The sequence below is a fragment of the Nematocida ausubeli genome (genome assembly GCF_000738915.1).
Source record: "Nematocida ausubeli strain ERTm6 chromosome Unknown supercont2.2, whole genome shotgun sequence".
Classification (NCBI taxonomy): Eukaryota; Fungi; Microsporidia; genus Nematocida; species Nematocida ausubeli.
Genome location: NW_026515635.1, coordinates 237,974 through 255,346, shown reverse-complemented (window position 1 = coordinate 255,346; position 17,373 = coordinate 237,974). Strand labels below are relative to the sequence as shown.

Genomic DNA, 17,373 nt, shown 5'->3' with positions numbered 1-17,373 from the left:
AGAAATAAGGCATCTTCAGTATGGCAGTGCTATCTTAAATAAGGCCAGTGGGCCGCTTAGTAATTGTAAAATACTTAAATGTGCTAGTTTATTTTTTAACTATTTTCCCATGCAGAGATCCTAAATATTCCTGGTATTTTGGATATCCACCCATCTGGTCTTCTACCATGTACCCAATAAAGTCTGCATCAAGTTCTCCTTGGATGCAGTGAGTGACCTTCAACTCTACTCCATAGGTCTCTTTAAGTCTCTCCAGGGCAGCTATAACAACTTCATTCTGAATCATTTCATCAATATAGTCAACTGCATCCTTCCCAAACCACAGAATAGTCTTGCACCCTGTGTCCATGATATAGCTCTCATCAGAGTCCAGGGTCCGCATGCTGAGTCTCTCCCCCATGAGATCATCAATGCCCCCAACTGTGAACAGGGAGGATATTTTTACAAGCCGGGGATAGAACATTCGGAATGTCCTGTCCACAGGAAGAGGCATAAGCTCACACGCAAGCTCAATCTTCACAGAGGGCCCAAGTTGCACCTTTGGATACTTAAGGACTGCCTGCATCAGAACAGGAAGACCCTTGATTGTGTCTGGAAGCACCAGCTGTGATGGAGACGTGTCCTTTGCACAGGATCTTTTATACAAAGAAAGTGCTGTCACCATGGAAGTCTCTGCCTTTCTTACATTTTCTACCATATTTATTGGGTCAGAGCATATATACTTACACATTCCACAGAACATTGTGTCCATTGCCATTCCTATAAATATCTGCTGCATCACTCTGCTTGCCTTCAGAGATATGTTTATGATTCTGACTCTGCTCTCACCCATTGAGCTTATGTACTCCACAATGCACTGGATGTGCACAGAAGATCCTTCCTTAAGGAAGTCTTCAACAGAGAAGCTCACAGAAAAAGCAGTGGATGCAGACATCACAGGGAATGAGATCATTGATATATTCTCAGATGATCCGCTGCTGTAGACAGCTCTTTTCTTAATTCCATTGCTGCAGACCACACGGACAGCACATCTGAAGAATGACTCCTGCATGATCTTCTCCACCACTGCCACAGAAATGCCGTCTCTTTCAATTGACCCGCCCGTTGACATAACTGTCTTGTACAGCTTGCTAAGCTTGCTGTGCGGGCTTGTGAACACACAGATGGACACACCGCAGTCAACTGCTGTCTGCGCTATTTGCTCAGGCACCTCAGAGTATTCACTGCCTCCCAGCCAGGCCATCAGCTTGCAGCCACCTGTGTATGCAGCCAACTGAACAGCAACAGTCACGCCCCCAGCAATGTTAAACTGCGAAGAAGGTGTTCCCTCAATCAGCTGCACCAGTGAAGTAACTCTTTCTTCAGTCAGACTCTCTGTCTCAATAAACAAAGGAGCACACAGACCGTAGTCTCCCTTTACATCATGCATGACGTGCAAAGCATATCCCATTTCCCCGTCAGAAACCACAGAGACTTCTTCATTTACCAAAACAATTGCAAATCTCCTGTAAAACAGAGAAAGATCACTAGACCCCAGAATACTCCGCATGCCATTCATAAACTCAATATACCCTGTGTTCCCTCGAGAGGAGGCAGAGCAGTCTATCATGAAAATAAGGCACGGCTCCTTCCACTTCCTGCAAGAAGGCATTGCCATCCCAGACTTAGGAAGGTTGTCTGAGGCGTACCAGCTTCTGTCTTTTGCACAACTATCTTCACATATGTACTCGACTGTATGCTCCTTAAGGGACGGACACTCTGACACTATTTCATTTGAGCACCCGCACATGGCGCACTTAAACTGGCACGTATTCTCAGACTGCCCTCTTAGAAGACCGTCTTCCTGTGCTGCTGTTGGGAATGACCCGCACTCCTTGCACTTGTACAGATAGTCTGCCCGGTACTCAGGGACAGCCACAGAGTCATTGAATGGCTGCGCCACAATAAGCATTGGAAGGCCAATTAGCTCAAACAAGTCCTCGTCTGCTGGGATAGTGTACATGCTTGACCGAATTAACTTGTGGGAGGAAGACCCTGCTGAAGAGTACTCTACATCCGGGTTCAAAGACAAAGGAGGCGACACTCTTTCCTCCTCTCTTGTTTTATCTTGCTCCAGAATTGTGGGAATCGCAGGTAGCCTCCTAAACACCTCTTGCTCTCGCGCATCCTTATCCATTTTATCAGAGGGCCGGTGTATTTTAGAACTCAAAGAAGGCGCAGTGCTTGTTTTGTTGAATTTGCTATCTCTGAAAACTTCTTTATCGTGAGGCTGTGTGAACATGCTAATAAAATTTAAGCAAATTAAATGTATGCTGAAAAATAAATAGAAGCATGGGTCGGTATAAAGTGGAGAGAATGAAGAATATTCTGAGAGCGCATGAGAATAAGATATATATCTCAAGCGAGTACACTGGAGAGTATTGCATCATCAAAGGATACGTGTTTAAGGCAAAGGTAGATAGAGACTTGCCGCCGTACACTGTTTCTATGTCGCAGGTGCAAAGAGGCTTTATGCAGATAAAAGAGAGCGAGTATGTGGATGTAATTGATGGGCCTGGCGGAAGGATGGGATCCATTGAAGAAGTTGTCATATCGATAGAGGGGAAGACGAAGGGCGTGCACATTCGGATAAGCCACAAAACAATTAATAGCACATTTTTGGATGTTCTTGCAGGAGTGCCTCTGACAGAAGGGCAGGACCTGGGGCTGCTGATGGAGGTGGAGGCATCTGCAGATACTTCCAGCAGGGAAACCATGTTCATATGCCGCGTTGAGGGAATTAAGCTTGGAAACAAAGAGGTCATTGGGGCAGTCCGAAGAAACACAAAAATAACAATAAAGGACCACCAGGGAATTACGATTCTGGGCCTAGGATCAGAGCTGAACATAAACACAGAGTTTGACTTCATGGAGATGGAGATAGGAGGGCTTAAAAAGGAGTTTGGTGAGATGTTTAGGCGTGCGTTTATTCAGAGAATGTACAAGCCTGGGTTTATTAATAACATGGGAATCAACCATGTAAAGGGTATTATGCTGTACGGCCCCCCTGGAACAGGAAAGACCTTAATTGCCAGGAGAATGTCTGCGCTTCTGAACTCTGCTCCGCCCAAAATAGTGAATGGCCCAGAAATACTCAACAAATATGTTGGGCAGAGTGAGGAAAACATTAGAAAGCTGTTTGAAGATGCAGAGAAGGACTACAAGCAGTATGGAGATGAAAGTGCACTGCACATTATAATATTTGATGAGATAGATGCAATATGTAAGAGTAGAGGGTCATCAAATGGTGTTGGGGATCAGGTAGTCAACCAGCTGCTTTCAAAGATTGATGGAGTTGAGTCTCTGAACAATATTCTTGTGATTGGAATGACAAATCGAGTTGACTTAATTGATGATGCACTTCTTCGCCCTGGCAGGTTTGAGATTCACATTGAAATATCCCTGCCAGATGAGGCAGGCAGACTTGAAATTCTGAAGATTCACACTAGCAAGATGGAGACAAATTGCTTTATGAAAAAGGACGTAGATTTGGAGCAAATTGCAAACAAGGCACGAAACTACACTGGAGCAGAAATAACTGCACTTGTGAAGAGTGCAGCATCATTTGCCCTGGAAAGAGCAAGAAATACAAAGAAAGAGGTAATGATTGATATGAACGACTTTAAGCGTGCGCTTGAAGAGACTGTCCCGTCCTTTGGTGTAAGCACTGCTTTGAGAATGCCAGAACCCTTCTATGCATACCCATCTGCACAGAATGTGATTGACCATGGAAAGACAGTTGTAGACCGGCTCAGAAAGGACACTAAAAAAAAGTCAAAAACACTTTCGCTTCTGCTAACAGGAAAGCCAGGGACTGGAAAAACAGCACTTGCTGAGATAATAGCAACTAAGTCAGAAATACCGTTTATTCGGGTTATATCCCCAAAGGACATTGTAGGAAAGGAGGAGAATGAGAAGGTGAACTATATCCGAAACACATTCAAAGACGCCTATAAAAGTGCAGAGTCTTTGGTGATTCTTGATGACATAGAAGGGCTTATGGACTACGTGTCAATTGGGCCCAGGTTCTCAAATCCAATTCTCCAGGCCATCAAGCTATTTGCTAAGAACCAGGACAGGTTTAAGACAATGGTAATTGGCACAGCTGCTGACAAGTCACTTATGGAGGAGGCAGGAATATTCGGATCATTTGACTATCACACGGAGCTGTCAGTTCTCTCACAGCGCGATACAGATTGGTTTGCCACAAACACGTCACTTGCACCAGCCTCCCAAAAAACAATCAAGGAAATCATACAATAAATATATATTCTGTTTCTTTCCTTCTTTTTTGCGTATAAATACACTAGAAAGCGCATTCTCCCCATCCCATGTGTTTATGGAGTAATTCTCATGGTTTCTCCTGCTACACCCAGGATAACTTAATTTAAAGGACTATGCATCATTAAATATTTAATTATCCAGACTAATTAGAGGTAGAGTTAATTAAGGCTGCAATAGCCTTCATCTGCCTACAAAATATGCGCTTTATATTTAACAGGCAAAGCACTTCTTAATAAAGGCTTCAGAGTCTGCAGAACTCCAAATAACTTAGGCCCTGAAAAAATGACTTTCTTTGCTTCACTAACAGGAAATTGTCTATTTCTTTCGTAATAAGAAAGCCATCATAGAACTACAAGGTTGATTTTTTAAAGTCTTGTCCCTATATGAATAGTATCTCTAAGCATGCCATGATATTTCTTTTTCTATCTGCTGAGTATTCTTTGCGCCCTAATAATCATAGTATAATTACAAGAGAAAATTGTATAGGCAAATATTCATCTATAAAACTAAAATATATACTTTCTGAAGGGTTTTATTTAGGAAAAAGATCCTAGCAGAATGAATGCATCTGGCTCTGTGGTGTTCTTGAATATACTCCAAGTGATTTATGCTTCTTAAAGCTGCCTTTAGGAAAAGCATAGATACTTTGCAGTGTATTCAGGTTAATATGAACTTGAGCTATATTTTGTTAGTTTAGGGTTATGCAGAGGCCATCTATCATGATCTTTCCATCTTCTTGAAGCTCTTCCAATATCTCCATAAGAACTTTTTCCTGCACTCTTGCTGTGCTATTAATCATTTCCATTAGCTTGGGCACTGTGCTTCCCTTTCCTATTCTTCGAAGTATAAGCTCCTTCATGTTTTCTTCTAGCTTTAGGGAAGCTGTTGTCTTTCCAGTGTGCAGCAGCTCCATGTCAATTCTTCCTGTTACTGGGTCCACTGCATATATGTGCAATGAGTCCTTTATGATGCGAATTGCCTCTGAAACATCCTGCTCTTCAACGGTATGCGACAATCGCATTCTAGCATGTGCTTCGCTAAGGCGAATGATGCTTTCTAGCTGTCTGGTGGTTGCCGTTACACTCTTGCCATTTCCTAGCAGACGCAGCTCCTGATACTCCTTGGATATCTTCTCTGCAGCTGGCTCAGTTATTCTTGGCACTATATTTCTTCCCTCTTTTATGTACTGCTTAAGAGTGCTCTCTTTGACTGGCGGACTCACGGGCTTTTCAGTGCCTGCGTATAACTTGATGATGTGCGTGCTTATCTCTCTGTCTCTCTTTTCATTTACCTTATCCAGAAGAAGACAGACTACGTCAAATCTGCTCAGCAGGGTTGGGGGAATGTCCAGATTTTCAATGATGTTCTTCTTTGGGTCATAGCTGCTGTTAATGGGGTTGCAGGCTGCCAAGATTGAGCATCTTGCATTAAGCGTGGTTATTATGCCTGCCTTTGCTATGCTCACAGTCTGCTGCTCCATTGCCTCATGCAGGACACTTCGTGTAGACTCGCCCATCTTGTCAAACTCATCGATGCAGCAGACGCCCCCGTCACTTATGACCAAAGCCCCTGACTCAAGTATGTGCTGCCCGCTGTCCATATCCCGAGACACGTTTGCTGTTAGACCCACTGCACTTGACCCCTTTCCTGAAGTGTATACGCCTCTGTCAATAAGTCTGTGGACAGCCAGCAGAAGCTGACTTTTTGCCACACCCGGATCACCTGCTAGAAGCACATTTATGTCTCCTCTGAATCTAGCCCCATTCAAGGACTTTGTCACGCCTCCAAACATCTGCAGAAGAAGTGCCTTTTTCACATCAAGCATGCCGTATATCCCTGGGGCAATTGAAAGGGCCAGCTTCTCGTACACGTTCTCTGAGTTGCGCAGTGCTTCTATCTCCTCAAGAACTCCAAATGTGTCCTGCCTTATCTTCTCCTCGGATATTTTTGTGTAGCTAGCCATCTCAATATACGTCTTGAACGAACTTTTTATTGTTCTATGGATATAGTTCAGCTTTAAGGGGACTGCTCTGAATATTCCAGCAATTCTTACTTTGTCTCCTGGAACAAGTCCGTCTGTAAGAACGTGTGAGGCAAGCACTGTTATTGTGCAGGGCACCAGCCCATCGCTGACTGACTCAGGCAGCTCCTGTACTTTAATGACCTGCTTGTCCTGGAACAAAGAAAGACTGCTGTCCATCTCCATTGAGAACTTCTGGCCGCATGGGCAGTCCACTGGCTCTGCAATTACTCCTCGCACAACCTCTGTTGTCAGTACCTCCCGGCACTTATTGCACACATATGCTGCTGTTGTAATGTCTGGAATTATTCCGCTTGTCTTTGTTACCATTCCGGTTATTTCAACTGTTGTATCTACATCCGTTGGAAGAAGGTCCCTGATGTTTTTGTGGTTGCCAACATTCTTTACAAGCACCTTAATCATAGGCGGAGTAGATGGGTACTTCTCCAAGTACAGGTCAGATATTGCTATTTCCAGCAACGGGAATATCTCAACGGGATATGCCAGTATTTCTGTCAGAATTCGGTCATATGCTGTGCCTTTCAGATGCGCGCAGTTCAGTGTTATAACATAGTCTTCTAGTTCGTGCATCTCTTCAATGCGGTGCAAATACACGGGCACTCCATCCTGTGTAGTAAATGTGCGGATAAACTCTTTGAACAGATCAATTGTCTCTTGTATGTTTATGGTTGTTCCCCATACGACACGGACGTTCTCCTGGGTGTATGTTGACTTCATGTCCTCAATAATCTCTGGTATATTCTCAGAGTTGTACTGTGTAAGATGGAAGGGCTGGCTTGTTCCAAAGCTCAGCTGACTTCCATTGTCAAAGGAAAAGGCAGCCGAGTTCTGCGAATGGTCTTGGTCGTCTCTCTCCATTTAAATTTCAAATTTGCAGGAATAAAACTATAAAAGATGCTACAGAAGGGTGCTGCAATTTTTATACAGAATTTAAAATAAGTTTTACAGCTGCAGAGTGCAGAGAATGGTGGCATATTCTGCGGATAGGGCACAGCAGCCACAGATTTTGCTGAGTTTACACAGCACGCTTAAATAGCTTTGAATTCCATAAAAACATCAGAAATATAGTAAAAATGCATCTATCTATGATTTAGCATAGTTTTTTGATTTAGATACTGTATGCATTCTTTGTGTTATTCTTGGTGTAGACCGCACAAAGTGTGTACCCATTGCGGAAATAATAAGAGCTGTCACTGGAGTTAAAATATCAGTCTTTTATTTCTTTATTTATGCAGCGTCTAAACTTATATAATGAATGGCCTAAGCAGCAAAAGAGACAAGAAGCAGAAAAAGACAACTACGCCCCCAAGCCATCTTTTTATAATAACTGCCCTCTTCTTTTTTCTTAAGGCCTCCTCCAGCTGGGAAAGATGCGACTCAGAGTAGTTCACCATTGATGTGCTTGAATATGAAACTCTGTCAAGATCCTCTGTTTGCATATTTATAATGGACTCCATGAACTCCGTCTTTGTGTTTAGTCTTTTCATTTTGTCTGCTACCTGGGCTATTTTTTCATCTGTTATTTCCATCTCAGGCGAGCTTCTAGCTGTTATAATCTCTTCGTCCAAGAAAAGTGCAGCCTCTGGATTCTGAAGATCCTCCAGACAGTTTTTTAGGCAGACAACGCACTCTCCTTTTCTGCTTATAAAAATATTGGCATGTGCGGTGTATTGCGCAATCAGTTCATTGAACTCCTGCATATTGTACTCTGATATATCTGACTTTAGGGAGATTATGCTCTCGTTTGCGCTAATCAGGCCTGATGCGTATTTGAACAGCTGGTATCTTTTTTTCCAGCACGGATTTTTTCCTATTTTAATTAGCCGAAGAGAGTCTTTGAGTGCGCACTTGTTGCTGTGAAATGCAATTTCCATGTGTTTACGTGCTCCTCTGCATTAAATACTTGCGTTTTACATTGTTGCCATGTGTTTCAGAATTGACTCTTTGAACTCGCATGTATAAAATATTGCATGAATACCAAGTAGCCACAGTAAAATTTTATGGGCATAGAAACGGATTCTAGCAAGGAGAGAAATGAGTTTTTTGAGCGAGTTCACAGGGCCATAGGCCTGGCAAAAACAGAAAAAGATGCTCCGCTGGAGATTGAGCTGAAAGAGCGCGTCTTTGATGTGATTGGAGCACCCATAAACAGAGCGCATGAGTCAATTGTTGACTTAGTTGAAATATATGTGCAGCCAAAAGTAAAAATAGGATGGATACTTAGCGAAAGGCCAGATTTACTTGAAGGCGTGTATATTCTTCTTAAAAAAGTAGGACTAAAATCACAAACCATAATATTCCACACAAAAGAGATGCTTCTTGCGATCTCAAAGGCATGCAAAACTGCCTCTGCAGATGAGCAGACAGCCCTTCTGTTTGCGCAGATTCGAATATGCAATGAAATAACTGACGATGACTATTTTAGATCCATAGAGCAAGAGGCAGTTCAAGCTCTCAAGGGCATTCTGAATATAGAGTGGCAGTTCATAGGCAAGCAAGGATATACATGTGCAGGCCAGCCACACAGTGTGCCTATTTTTGTGTGCGAACTGGTAACCCACGGAAAAGAAGAGGCAGAGTATACAAATTTGGATGACCTTGAAAGAGCAATAGAAACAGGCGACAGATACTTTCTTTTTCCAAAGACAGAGCCAGCGATCTATGACATGACAAGCCAGCAGAAAGACCTGCTATACCTGCATGCAAAAAATCTAACTCTAGTTGGGAACGAGGCATCTAAGGCAGAGGCCAGCGCTATTTCACAGATGCTTCTACAAAATGGATATTCCTTGGATGCTTTGCTGCTGTATGCAGGGTGTTTAGTAGACAGGCCAGTGGCTACGCTTTCTGCAATTGAGTACAGCATAACTCCAGAAGTTCCCCTAAAGGAGAAGGAGCATGAGATTCTTTGGGCGCATGCCCTAGTCTCAACAGCCTCGCACTCTCCGGCAATCCCACTATTTGAAAAGCACAAAGAGACAGACAGGCTTATTGCCTCGCTTATTCTTGCAGGAAAGCGCGAGATAGCTAAGCCACTTCTGCAGGAAAAGATAGAGCAGATTAAAAGGGACTTGGAGATGCAGGAGCTTATTAACAACACATGCTCTCTCTACAAAGCTGCAGCCCATTCCAGAGAGCCTGTGATTCTACTAAAAATCGAACTTGCCTCATTGTTATTTGCCTTTGGCATAATGGAGAACAGCATAGAATATTTGAAAGAGGCTTTTAATCTGGTGAAAACCGCAAAGTACGCAAAAGCACTGTGCACTCGGCTTCTTCTCAATGGGCAGCACGCAGAGGCGCTCTCTATCCTGCAGAGCTGCAACTTCGAGGTGCTTGATATAGACACTCTTCTACTAACTGCAATATCATTTGCACAGAGTGAGAACTACGAGGATGCAGAGCGAATTATTAAATATGCCTCTGTGTTTAATCAGAAGAGCGAGAAAATAGATGCAGCTCTTCAAAGAATACTTTTGCTCCAGGGGAAGATCGAAGAAGCCATAGAGTATCTGCTTGTAAAGGTTAAAACATACACACCAAACATTGGAAGAGACGCAAATGCGCTTTTTACGCTTGCCACAGCTACTCTTATGTTTAGGTATGCTGGGGAAGCTGTGCTGTGTCTATATCTGAAAACTGGGCAGCTTCCTGCACTGTGGGTTGAGTCTCTTCTTAAGTCAGCAGAGACCCATAAAGAGGCAAAAGAAGCAATTCTGCACGTATGTGCAAACGTAAAGAGTCTGGGACTGGTCCCCACCATTCGAAAGGCTCTAAGCTATCCCGGAGAAGTGTCTGCATCAACTGAATACTATGCACGAAAGAGGCTTATTGAGCACGCTATTCACAAAAGAGAGTTCTCTCTTGCGCACGAACATCTTTCACGCATGAAAACACTTTCCTCCATGATTGACCAAAACCAAGACTACTTAGACACAGTCTTTACGTTCTACCAAAGCCAAGAACTCCGGCCACTGTAAGATATCTCTCTGTGCAGTTCCATATTAGAATAAATTTAAGATATTCATTCGGATATACTCTGACCAAAAAGGCTCTACAGAATACTTTTTTCTTCTGCACATCTTTATTATAAAGAATCTTTAGTTTAATTCTTAACAACCAATAAAAAGGCAAGTGTATAAAGAAAAGGCTGTTTCTGGGTAGACAGGCCTTTAAAAATAATGTTGTGTATGTGCGGATTCTACAATGTAATTTGTTTAAGCTCTGGTAATTATGGCACACTATCCCCTTAAATACAGAAAAATAATTAGACAGTATGCATAGCCAACTTTTAGTAGATGCAGCTGTAACTTGAAAAAATAGAGGAAGTAATAAATATTTTGTTTATTTAAAAACATGCTTATTGAATAGTCATTGACTCCATTCCCATGTTAACAAATTCGAAGATTCTCTTGCTGAACTCTGCCATGTTTGAAATTGGGAATCCATTTCCAAGAAGGCAGGAGTCAAAGAGAAGGCCAACGGTGGTGTTAAACTTTTCTTTGTCGCCTTTCTCCAGAAGAGTCTTCAGGCCAACAATTGTTGCGTGGTTTGGGTTGATCTCAAGCATCTTCTTGGTGAGGTATCCAGAGGCGAAAACTGGGTTTGCGCTTGAACCACCTGGCTGTGCCTTTAAGATCTGCTCCATTGCAGGAGAGTAGCTGTGGCCTGCACTGGAGACAAAGCATGGAAGCTTTTCAAGTGCAGTGGAGATAACAATCTTCTCAACTTTGTCGCCAAGAACTGCCTTCATGCCTTCTATTACTCCCTTGAACTCCTCTTCTTTCTCCTTGGTGTCTTCCTTCTCTTCTGGAAGGTCGATTCCCTCGGATGTTATTCTCTGGAAGGGGAACTCGTTGAACTGGCTGTTCACCTGGATGACAAACTCGTCCATTGGGTCTGGCATGTAGATAACCTCGTACTTGGTCATTCTGTCAAGAGCTGGGTGAGACATAACTTCCTTCTCGTTCATTCCAGTGATCACATAGATCTTCTTCTGGCCCTCCGCCATTCTGCTAACGTACTCTTCAAAGGATATTGGCTCTTCGCTCTTTGTGGTCTTGAACCTCAGCAGCTTAAGAAGCTTGGCGCCTACATCAGAGTTGTCCATGTAGATTCCTGTCTTCAAGCATGTGCTGAAGTTGCTGTATGACTTGAGGTAGTTCTCCTTGTCAAATGCCATGTCGTTCAGCATGTCAATTACCTTCTTGGAGATAACTCTCTTGATCAGCTTCATGACAGACTTGCCCTGTACAATTTCTCTGGAAAGGTTGATTGGGATGTCCTTGGAGCTGATTACTCCGTGAATGAAGCTCATCCACTCTGGAACAGCCTCGGAAAGGTCGCTGCTTATAAGCACATTCTGGACGTACAGCTTAATGTTGCATGCGCTCTTCTTTGATCCCTCAAACATCCTGAAAGGAGGCCTGTTCTGGGCAAACAGAAGTACCTGCAGCTTGAAGTCTCCCTCAATTGTGGAGTGGCTGACAGCGCAGTGCTTCTCCCAGTCGTTTGAAATTGACTTGTAGAAGTCTTCGTACTCCTTCTCTGTGATTGTCTCCTCCTTTGGATCTCTGGCCCAGAGAGGCATCTGTGTGTTAAGCTTCTTGAACTCCTCCTCGAAGTAGGTTTCCTCGTCTTCCTTTTCCTCTGCTGCATCCTCAACAACATCTTCGTCTGCCTTCTCGGAGTTTTCTTCCTTCTTCTCCTCCACTGCCTTTGACACCTTTCTTGTCTTCTCTGCAATTACAAAGAGGTAGATTGGGTATCCTATGAAAGAAGAGTGGGCCTTGATGATGTCCTCAAGAGTCTTCTCCTCTAAGTATGACTTGCACTGCTCGGAAATGTGCAGCACAACGGATGTTCCTTGGGCGTGCTCTCCAGTGTATGGTGCAACAACGTATCCTCCTGGTCCTCTGCTGCTCCAGATGCAAGGTGACTCGTCTCCCTTTCTTGAGATGACGTCAACCTGGTCTGCAACTAAAAAGGCTGCGTAGAATCCAAGACCAAACTGTCCGATTAGGTTGTCAATTGACTGGCCCTCGCTGCTGGTGCTCTGAAGCATCTTCTTGAACTCTTTTGTTCCACTAGAGGCAATGCTTCCAAGATAGTTTATCATGTCAGCCTTGCTCATTCCAATACCGGTATCGCAGATGGTTATTGTTCTGTTTTCCTTGTTTGGGATGATCTTTATGCACTGCTCCTCCTCAATAATCTGGTGGGTGGTGTATGACAGCTTCTTTCTCTTGTCGTTTGCATCAGATGCATTGGAAATAAGCTCCCTCAAGAAGTAGTCTTTGCTGGAGTACACTGAGTTAATAAGAATACTCAAAAGACTGTCCATCTGGGCGTCGAATGCATGAGTCTCTCCCTCGGATACTCCAACTACATTCTCGTCCAAGCTGACCTTCTCGTCTGTTCTTGGTAATGGTCCATTCTGTCTTAGCTCTTCAAAGACATTTTGTGTTTCTTGATCTATTTTTGCTTCTTCGTTTCTGTTCATTGCTTCTTGCATATGGTAAAAAAGTATTTTGTATTTATACTTTTCAAATTCTGGAAATTTCTTTTTTCTGCCAAAAATATTCCAGAATCACTCTGCAAAAACTTTTATTTGCTTAGGCGCGCATAAGAACAACAAGTACTCTAAACTCATCCTAATAAGCACTTATAGGTTCGACTATAAATATTTTCTAATAAAATAATCTGTAATATACACCTATAAAGCCAAATATATTTCTATTTCTAAATGATAAAATTAGTTATATTGCAGAAGTAGTCCTACATGACTTGTCGCTCCCAAAAGAAAAAGGCATCCCAGCCAGACACCCACATAATTCGATAGAATGTGTTTTATTTCTGAGTAACCTTTGTTATTAAACGTATGTGAGTGTCTTTTAGTGCTGCATGGCTATGTTTTGCACTACACTCTCTTATAATTTTTAGAAGTCTTCTGGTTTTTAACTTCAAGAGCCTTTTAAAAAATATTATTTGTGTATTACAGAAGTAACACTCTTTTGGCAGAGAACACAAAGTGCCTAGCTCATTTTTGCTTGAAGTATTATACTTCAAGATGCTAAGCTAGTTATAATCTACTCCGCACTCTGTATTTATAGATTTATAATCTATCATATTGGTAAGTAATTAAACACCCATTCTTATACTAATAAGGATAAGAGTTTAAGTTATGAAGTATGTATGTATATACAATCCAAGCCTCTTTTGGTGTGTAGACAAAAAAGAAAATCTGAAAGCCAATAACCAGTATTATTCACATTTCTAGTGCAGAAAAAAGAATTTTTTATCCTTGAGGCAAAGAAGCCAGAACTAATTGTCTATTAATATGATACTCAGAAGAGAGTTATTTGTATGTGCATACTGCGCCTTGTATGAGTATGGTGGTTTACTCACTCCTGGCGCGCGCTGTATTTTACATACTCTTTCACAAGTATAACACAGCAGCACTCTGATTTCTGACTCTACAGACCCATTTGAAGATCTTTATGCGCTAGAAGGGTGTAAATACCTCCATATATTCATTCGTGTGTTGTCTCTTCTACAGAAAGATGGTTCTTTAAATATGTGTGTTTTTGCGATTTTCCAAGATCTTTCCATAATAAAAGTAAATAAACACCACTTTCTAAAAAAATGTATACGTGAAGAATTATTTAAATAAAATTATTTAGAAATAATTTGAAGAGAAGCCTTTATTATAGTTAAGCAAAAAAAACCTTTTGGTTAGAAAAATGTCTAATTCAGTATATCTCATGAGGTGATAGAAGTAAGTGTTTTTATAAACCAGCTAAACTTGCTAACAAAATCTTCATTTATGTATAGCTTATCCTTCATATTATTGAGTTTTTTAATAGCCCGCTTGATTATAGCACGGCTTTCAATATAATTAGTACACTCACTTGAAATAAAGCTATTTTCTCGAATAGCATCTAAGTTTTTCTTAATGAGCTCTATGTTTGGGCGTTTCTCAACACAAAGATATGTAGCCCATATGAAGTGTATGATGCTTAGCGCCTCATCTTCCTTTTTAGCATGTTTTTGGATCATAAACCCATCAATTGTGTCAGAGTGCTTCATAGTTCCATCTTTGAATATATATTGACAAATCATTATATTCATTGAAGGGTCTAGCAATGGATTATAATTCATGTCGCGCTGGGCGTACAAATTATCTATATAGAATTTAATCCATTTTATGAAAACAGCCATATCACAATCTAGTATATAATCAATGAAGAGAGCGGCAAATGAACTGGAGGCCACCTGGTTATATTGGTTCTCTGAAAGTTTTATATTTGGGTAGTTGGAATTACTATCGCTTTTATTATGCAGGCCTGCAAATACAATTGGTGGAAGCATTTCCTTCTGAATTTCTATATTGCTTAGTTCTGTGCTTCCGAGTATGTTAGAGGTAAGGCGAATAAGAGGATGCGATGGACATAGGTTTTGATTCATAGTATATATAATAGAAAAGGTAACTAAGAGACTCTTGTAGGACAACTCACTGATGTTATTAACTAACAGCAGCCTATTGATGTCCGTGAAGTTGTTTTTAATGGTGATCTGCACTTCATCCTTCAAAAACTCTTCATTCTCCTCAGAAGTGTTAATTTTTCGTATTTCATAGTCAACATATAAAACAAACAGATTTTCAATAAATACTGTCTCATTTTTACAGCTGTCTGCTATTTCATTCATTTTCTCCATTTGGAAATTGCTTACCTTCGTAATAACAGGCGGCATCTTAATAAAACTATGCCTAGGGGCAGTAGTTAACACTATTGTATTCTTAATTGTGTTGTTCTCAAATGTTATACTAATGTCACCCGATATATCATATCGTTCATTAGCATATTTATCACCTTTAAGATCAGAAAGTTCTACTATTAAACTTTTTGTCTTGGATAGGCGCGTAAGTAGTGCATTTGTGTACTCTTGAATAGCATTGGATAATTCATTTTTTAGTACTCCTTTCTGTTCCTTTAAGCTCTGTGCAAAGCCAAGTATTTTCTTCTTTTCCTCTTCTGGTACTTCTACTACCTCTGCAATAACTATGAGCATATTCAGAATACCACAGTCTATCTCGTTCCTTTCCTTGCAGTATGCAATTCTAGACTCACCTAGGTCTGCAACGACTCTGCACCAGTTTCTCTGGAACTCAACTTTCGTCATGTCAAATGGCTGGTTCTTTGGAGAGAAGAATTCTTTCAGACTAGGAGAGACATTCCCCATATGGTCTGTCTCATAAATTCCCTCTACTGGATCATATGCCAGGCAGCAGAAAAGAGAGAGGATCACACACTCAACACAGTTACTGTATGTTTCTAAGTATTTAGTGGAAAAAGCATTAGTTTCTCGATTGTAATAATGAATAGATTTATATGCGGGAAGCTGCTTGCTATTTGTAAATGGAAAGGTTTGGTGCATACTCAAGATCTCTTGAGTTTTCTTCATTAAGGCAATGCAATCTGTGCCTGTTATAGTCCTAGCTGGTTTAAACAGCCTGCCATATACCGAGTCATTCTTGCTTTGTGCTTCTGTCTTTGGAGCATATTTTTCTGTCATTTCATGCACAGTCTGAATAAACTCAGTTGCACGTTCTGCGGTGTCAATGAACCCAAATATATATGACTGAATCAGAAACTTAGGACTGTCCAGAAACGTTCCTGTAGCAATCTCCTCTTGTGAGCACTTTTCCTCCATCAAGCTAAGTACTTCCGGATCGATTGCATACTCCTGGAAGAATTTGATCATTTGTTTAACTTTCTTTTGTTCAAATCTTTTTGTTTCATTTTCTTCTCTATTAAACCACGGGATTACCATCTCCACTTCAAAGTGTATTTTGTCTTTTTTGTCTTTTTCATACACATTCAGTTTCTTGTTGTTGAAGTCAATGGGAATGCTCACTCCCTCTGAGAAAAGCAGCAGCATGGCTAGAATCTGCAAAGAGTGCTTCTCTGTGGTCTCTGCCCGAAGGAACTGAACAAAGGACTGGTTTCCTCGTGTCTCTAGGGTTACGTCACCAGTGGGTGATGGAAACAAGTCAATAAGATGATTATGGTACCTTTCGGCATACACATCCATTTTATTCTCTGGTAGTGCTGTATATGCTTTGTCCTTTTGTTGGGTTCGATTGTATTTATAGATAGGCTCAGCCTGTGTTGCTGTTATGTCTTCCTTTACAAAGTAATATGTATTAATTTCTGGTGAAAAGAATCTTTTGTTGTACATGCACTCCATTTTCTGGTAGATGTATCCCCTGAGGAAGTTGAGAGGTCCCTCTGGGTTTATCTTTACTGGTGACCCACTTGTTGCAATTTCAAAATTCAGAGTTGACTCTACTTCGCTTAGGGATAGATCTGCTCTGCATACATTCATCAGTAGAACACTAATTAAGGCAACTGCCTTGATCCAAATAACAGAATAACGCGTTTTCATTAAATAAAATAAATCAATTTTCAATATATAGTAACGGGTAAACTAAAGGAAAGTTGTAAGGTATTTATATTGGTTGCTTGATTTTTGATCAATATATTTCACTTAAAATTGCTCAATATAACGTGTATTTGCATGTTTAAACTATTAGTGCATTCAAAGAGGTATGATGTTTAATTTAAGGGGGGTTTTTGTCTAAAGTACAGTGAGCCATGTTCAGTAGAGTGCTATTTATACATGCCTGCAGATTCTTGTAATAGTTTCATACTAAGTATGAAGAACAGAGTTTTATTTATTTTTATTGTATGCAGCACTTAACACTCTCTTGTAAGTATAAAGCTGTTTTTCTATTTTTGGAGTTCTAGAAAAAATTCTCTTGTTAGAGTGCTTATAATTTTCATATAGTGCCGAAAACCATAGTGCAAGCCGGCAAGCACTTTAAATATATATAGCTTTCTTTTCTGAAATCATAGACTAACTTATTATAACCTTTAGAGTTTAGGCTAACAGACTAAGCCATAAAATAGATCTGTGTATACAAGCAAAGCTGTTCGTGGCCCATT

The 17,373-nt window shown here is 41.1% G+C and overlaps 7 protein-coding genes across 7 annotated transcripts; 2 read left to right on the top strand and 5 right to left on the bottom strand.

The window, feature by feature from the left end:
* Positions 1-88: 88 nt before the first annotated feature.
* NESG_00713 (uncharacterized protein) lies at positions 89-2,281 on the bottom strand (the record flags this gene model as incomplete). The annotated part of the gene is made up of 1 exon (XM_053048357.1): positions 89-2,281. One exon carries the CDS (start codon positions 2,279-2,281, stop codon positions 89-91), a length of 2,193 nt encoding a protein of 730 aa, XP_052905117.1.
* Positions 2,282-2,331: 50 nt separating this feature from the next.
* NESG_00712 (uncharacterized protein) lies at positions 2,332-4,302 on the top strand (the record flags this gene model as incomplete). The annotated part of the gene is made up of 1 exon (XM_053048356.1): positions 2,332-4,302. One exon carries the CDS (start codon positions 2,332-2,334, stop codon positions 4,300-4,302), a length of 1,971 nt encoding a protein of 656 aa, XP_052905116.1.
* Positions 4,303-5,011: 709 nt separating this feature from the next.
* Positions 5,012-7,222, bottom strand: NESG_00711 (uncharacterized protein; the record flags this gene model as incomplete). Its single annotated transcript, XM_053048355.1, has 1 exon — positions 5,012-7,222. One exon carries the CDS (start codon positions 7,220-7,222, stop codon positions 5,012-5,014), a length of 2,211 nt encoding a protein of 736 aa, XP_052905115.1.
* Positions 7,223-7,608: 386 nt separating this feature from the next.
* Positions 7,609-8,238, bottom strand: NESG_00710 (uncharacterized protein; the record flags this gene model as incomplete). The annotated part of the gene is made up of 1 exon (XM_053048354.1): positions 7,609-8,238. The coding sequence occupies one exon, from the start codon at positions 8,236-8,238 to the stop codon at positions 7,609-7,611; it is 630 nt and encodes a 209-aa protein (XP_052905114.1).
* A 126-nt stretch (positions 8,239-8,364) lies between these two features.
* On the top strand, positions 8,365-10,344 carry NESG_00709 (uncharacterized protein; the record flags this gene model as incomplete). The annotated part of the gene is made up of 1 exon (XM_053048353.1): positions 8,365-10,344. The coding sequence occupies one exon, from the start codon at positions 8,365-8,367 to the stop codon at positions 10,342-10,344; it is 1,980 nt and encodes a 659-aa protein (XP_052905113.1).
* A 380-nt stretch (positions 10,345-10,724) lies between these two features.
* NESG_00708 (uncharacterized protein) lies at positions 10,725-12,878 on the bottom strand (the record flags this gene model as incomplete). Its single annotated transcript, XM_053048352.1, has 1 exon — positions 10,725-12,878. One exon carries the CDS (start codon positions 12,876-12,878, stop codon positions 10,725-10,727), a length of 2,154 nt encoding a protein of 717 aa, XP_052905112.1.
* A 1,247-nt stretch (positions 12,879-14,125) lies between these two features.
* NESG_00707 (uncharacterized protein) lies at positions 14,126-16,813 on the bottom strand (the record flags this gene model as incomplete). Its single annotated transcript, XM_053048351.1, has 1 exon — positions 14,126-16,813. The coding sequence occupies one exon, from the start codon at positions 16,811-16,813 to the stop codon at positions 14,126-14,128; it is 2,688 nt and encodes an 895-aa protein (XP_052905111.1).
* Positions 16,814-17,373: the final 560 nt, after the last annotated feature.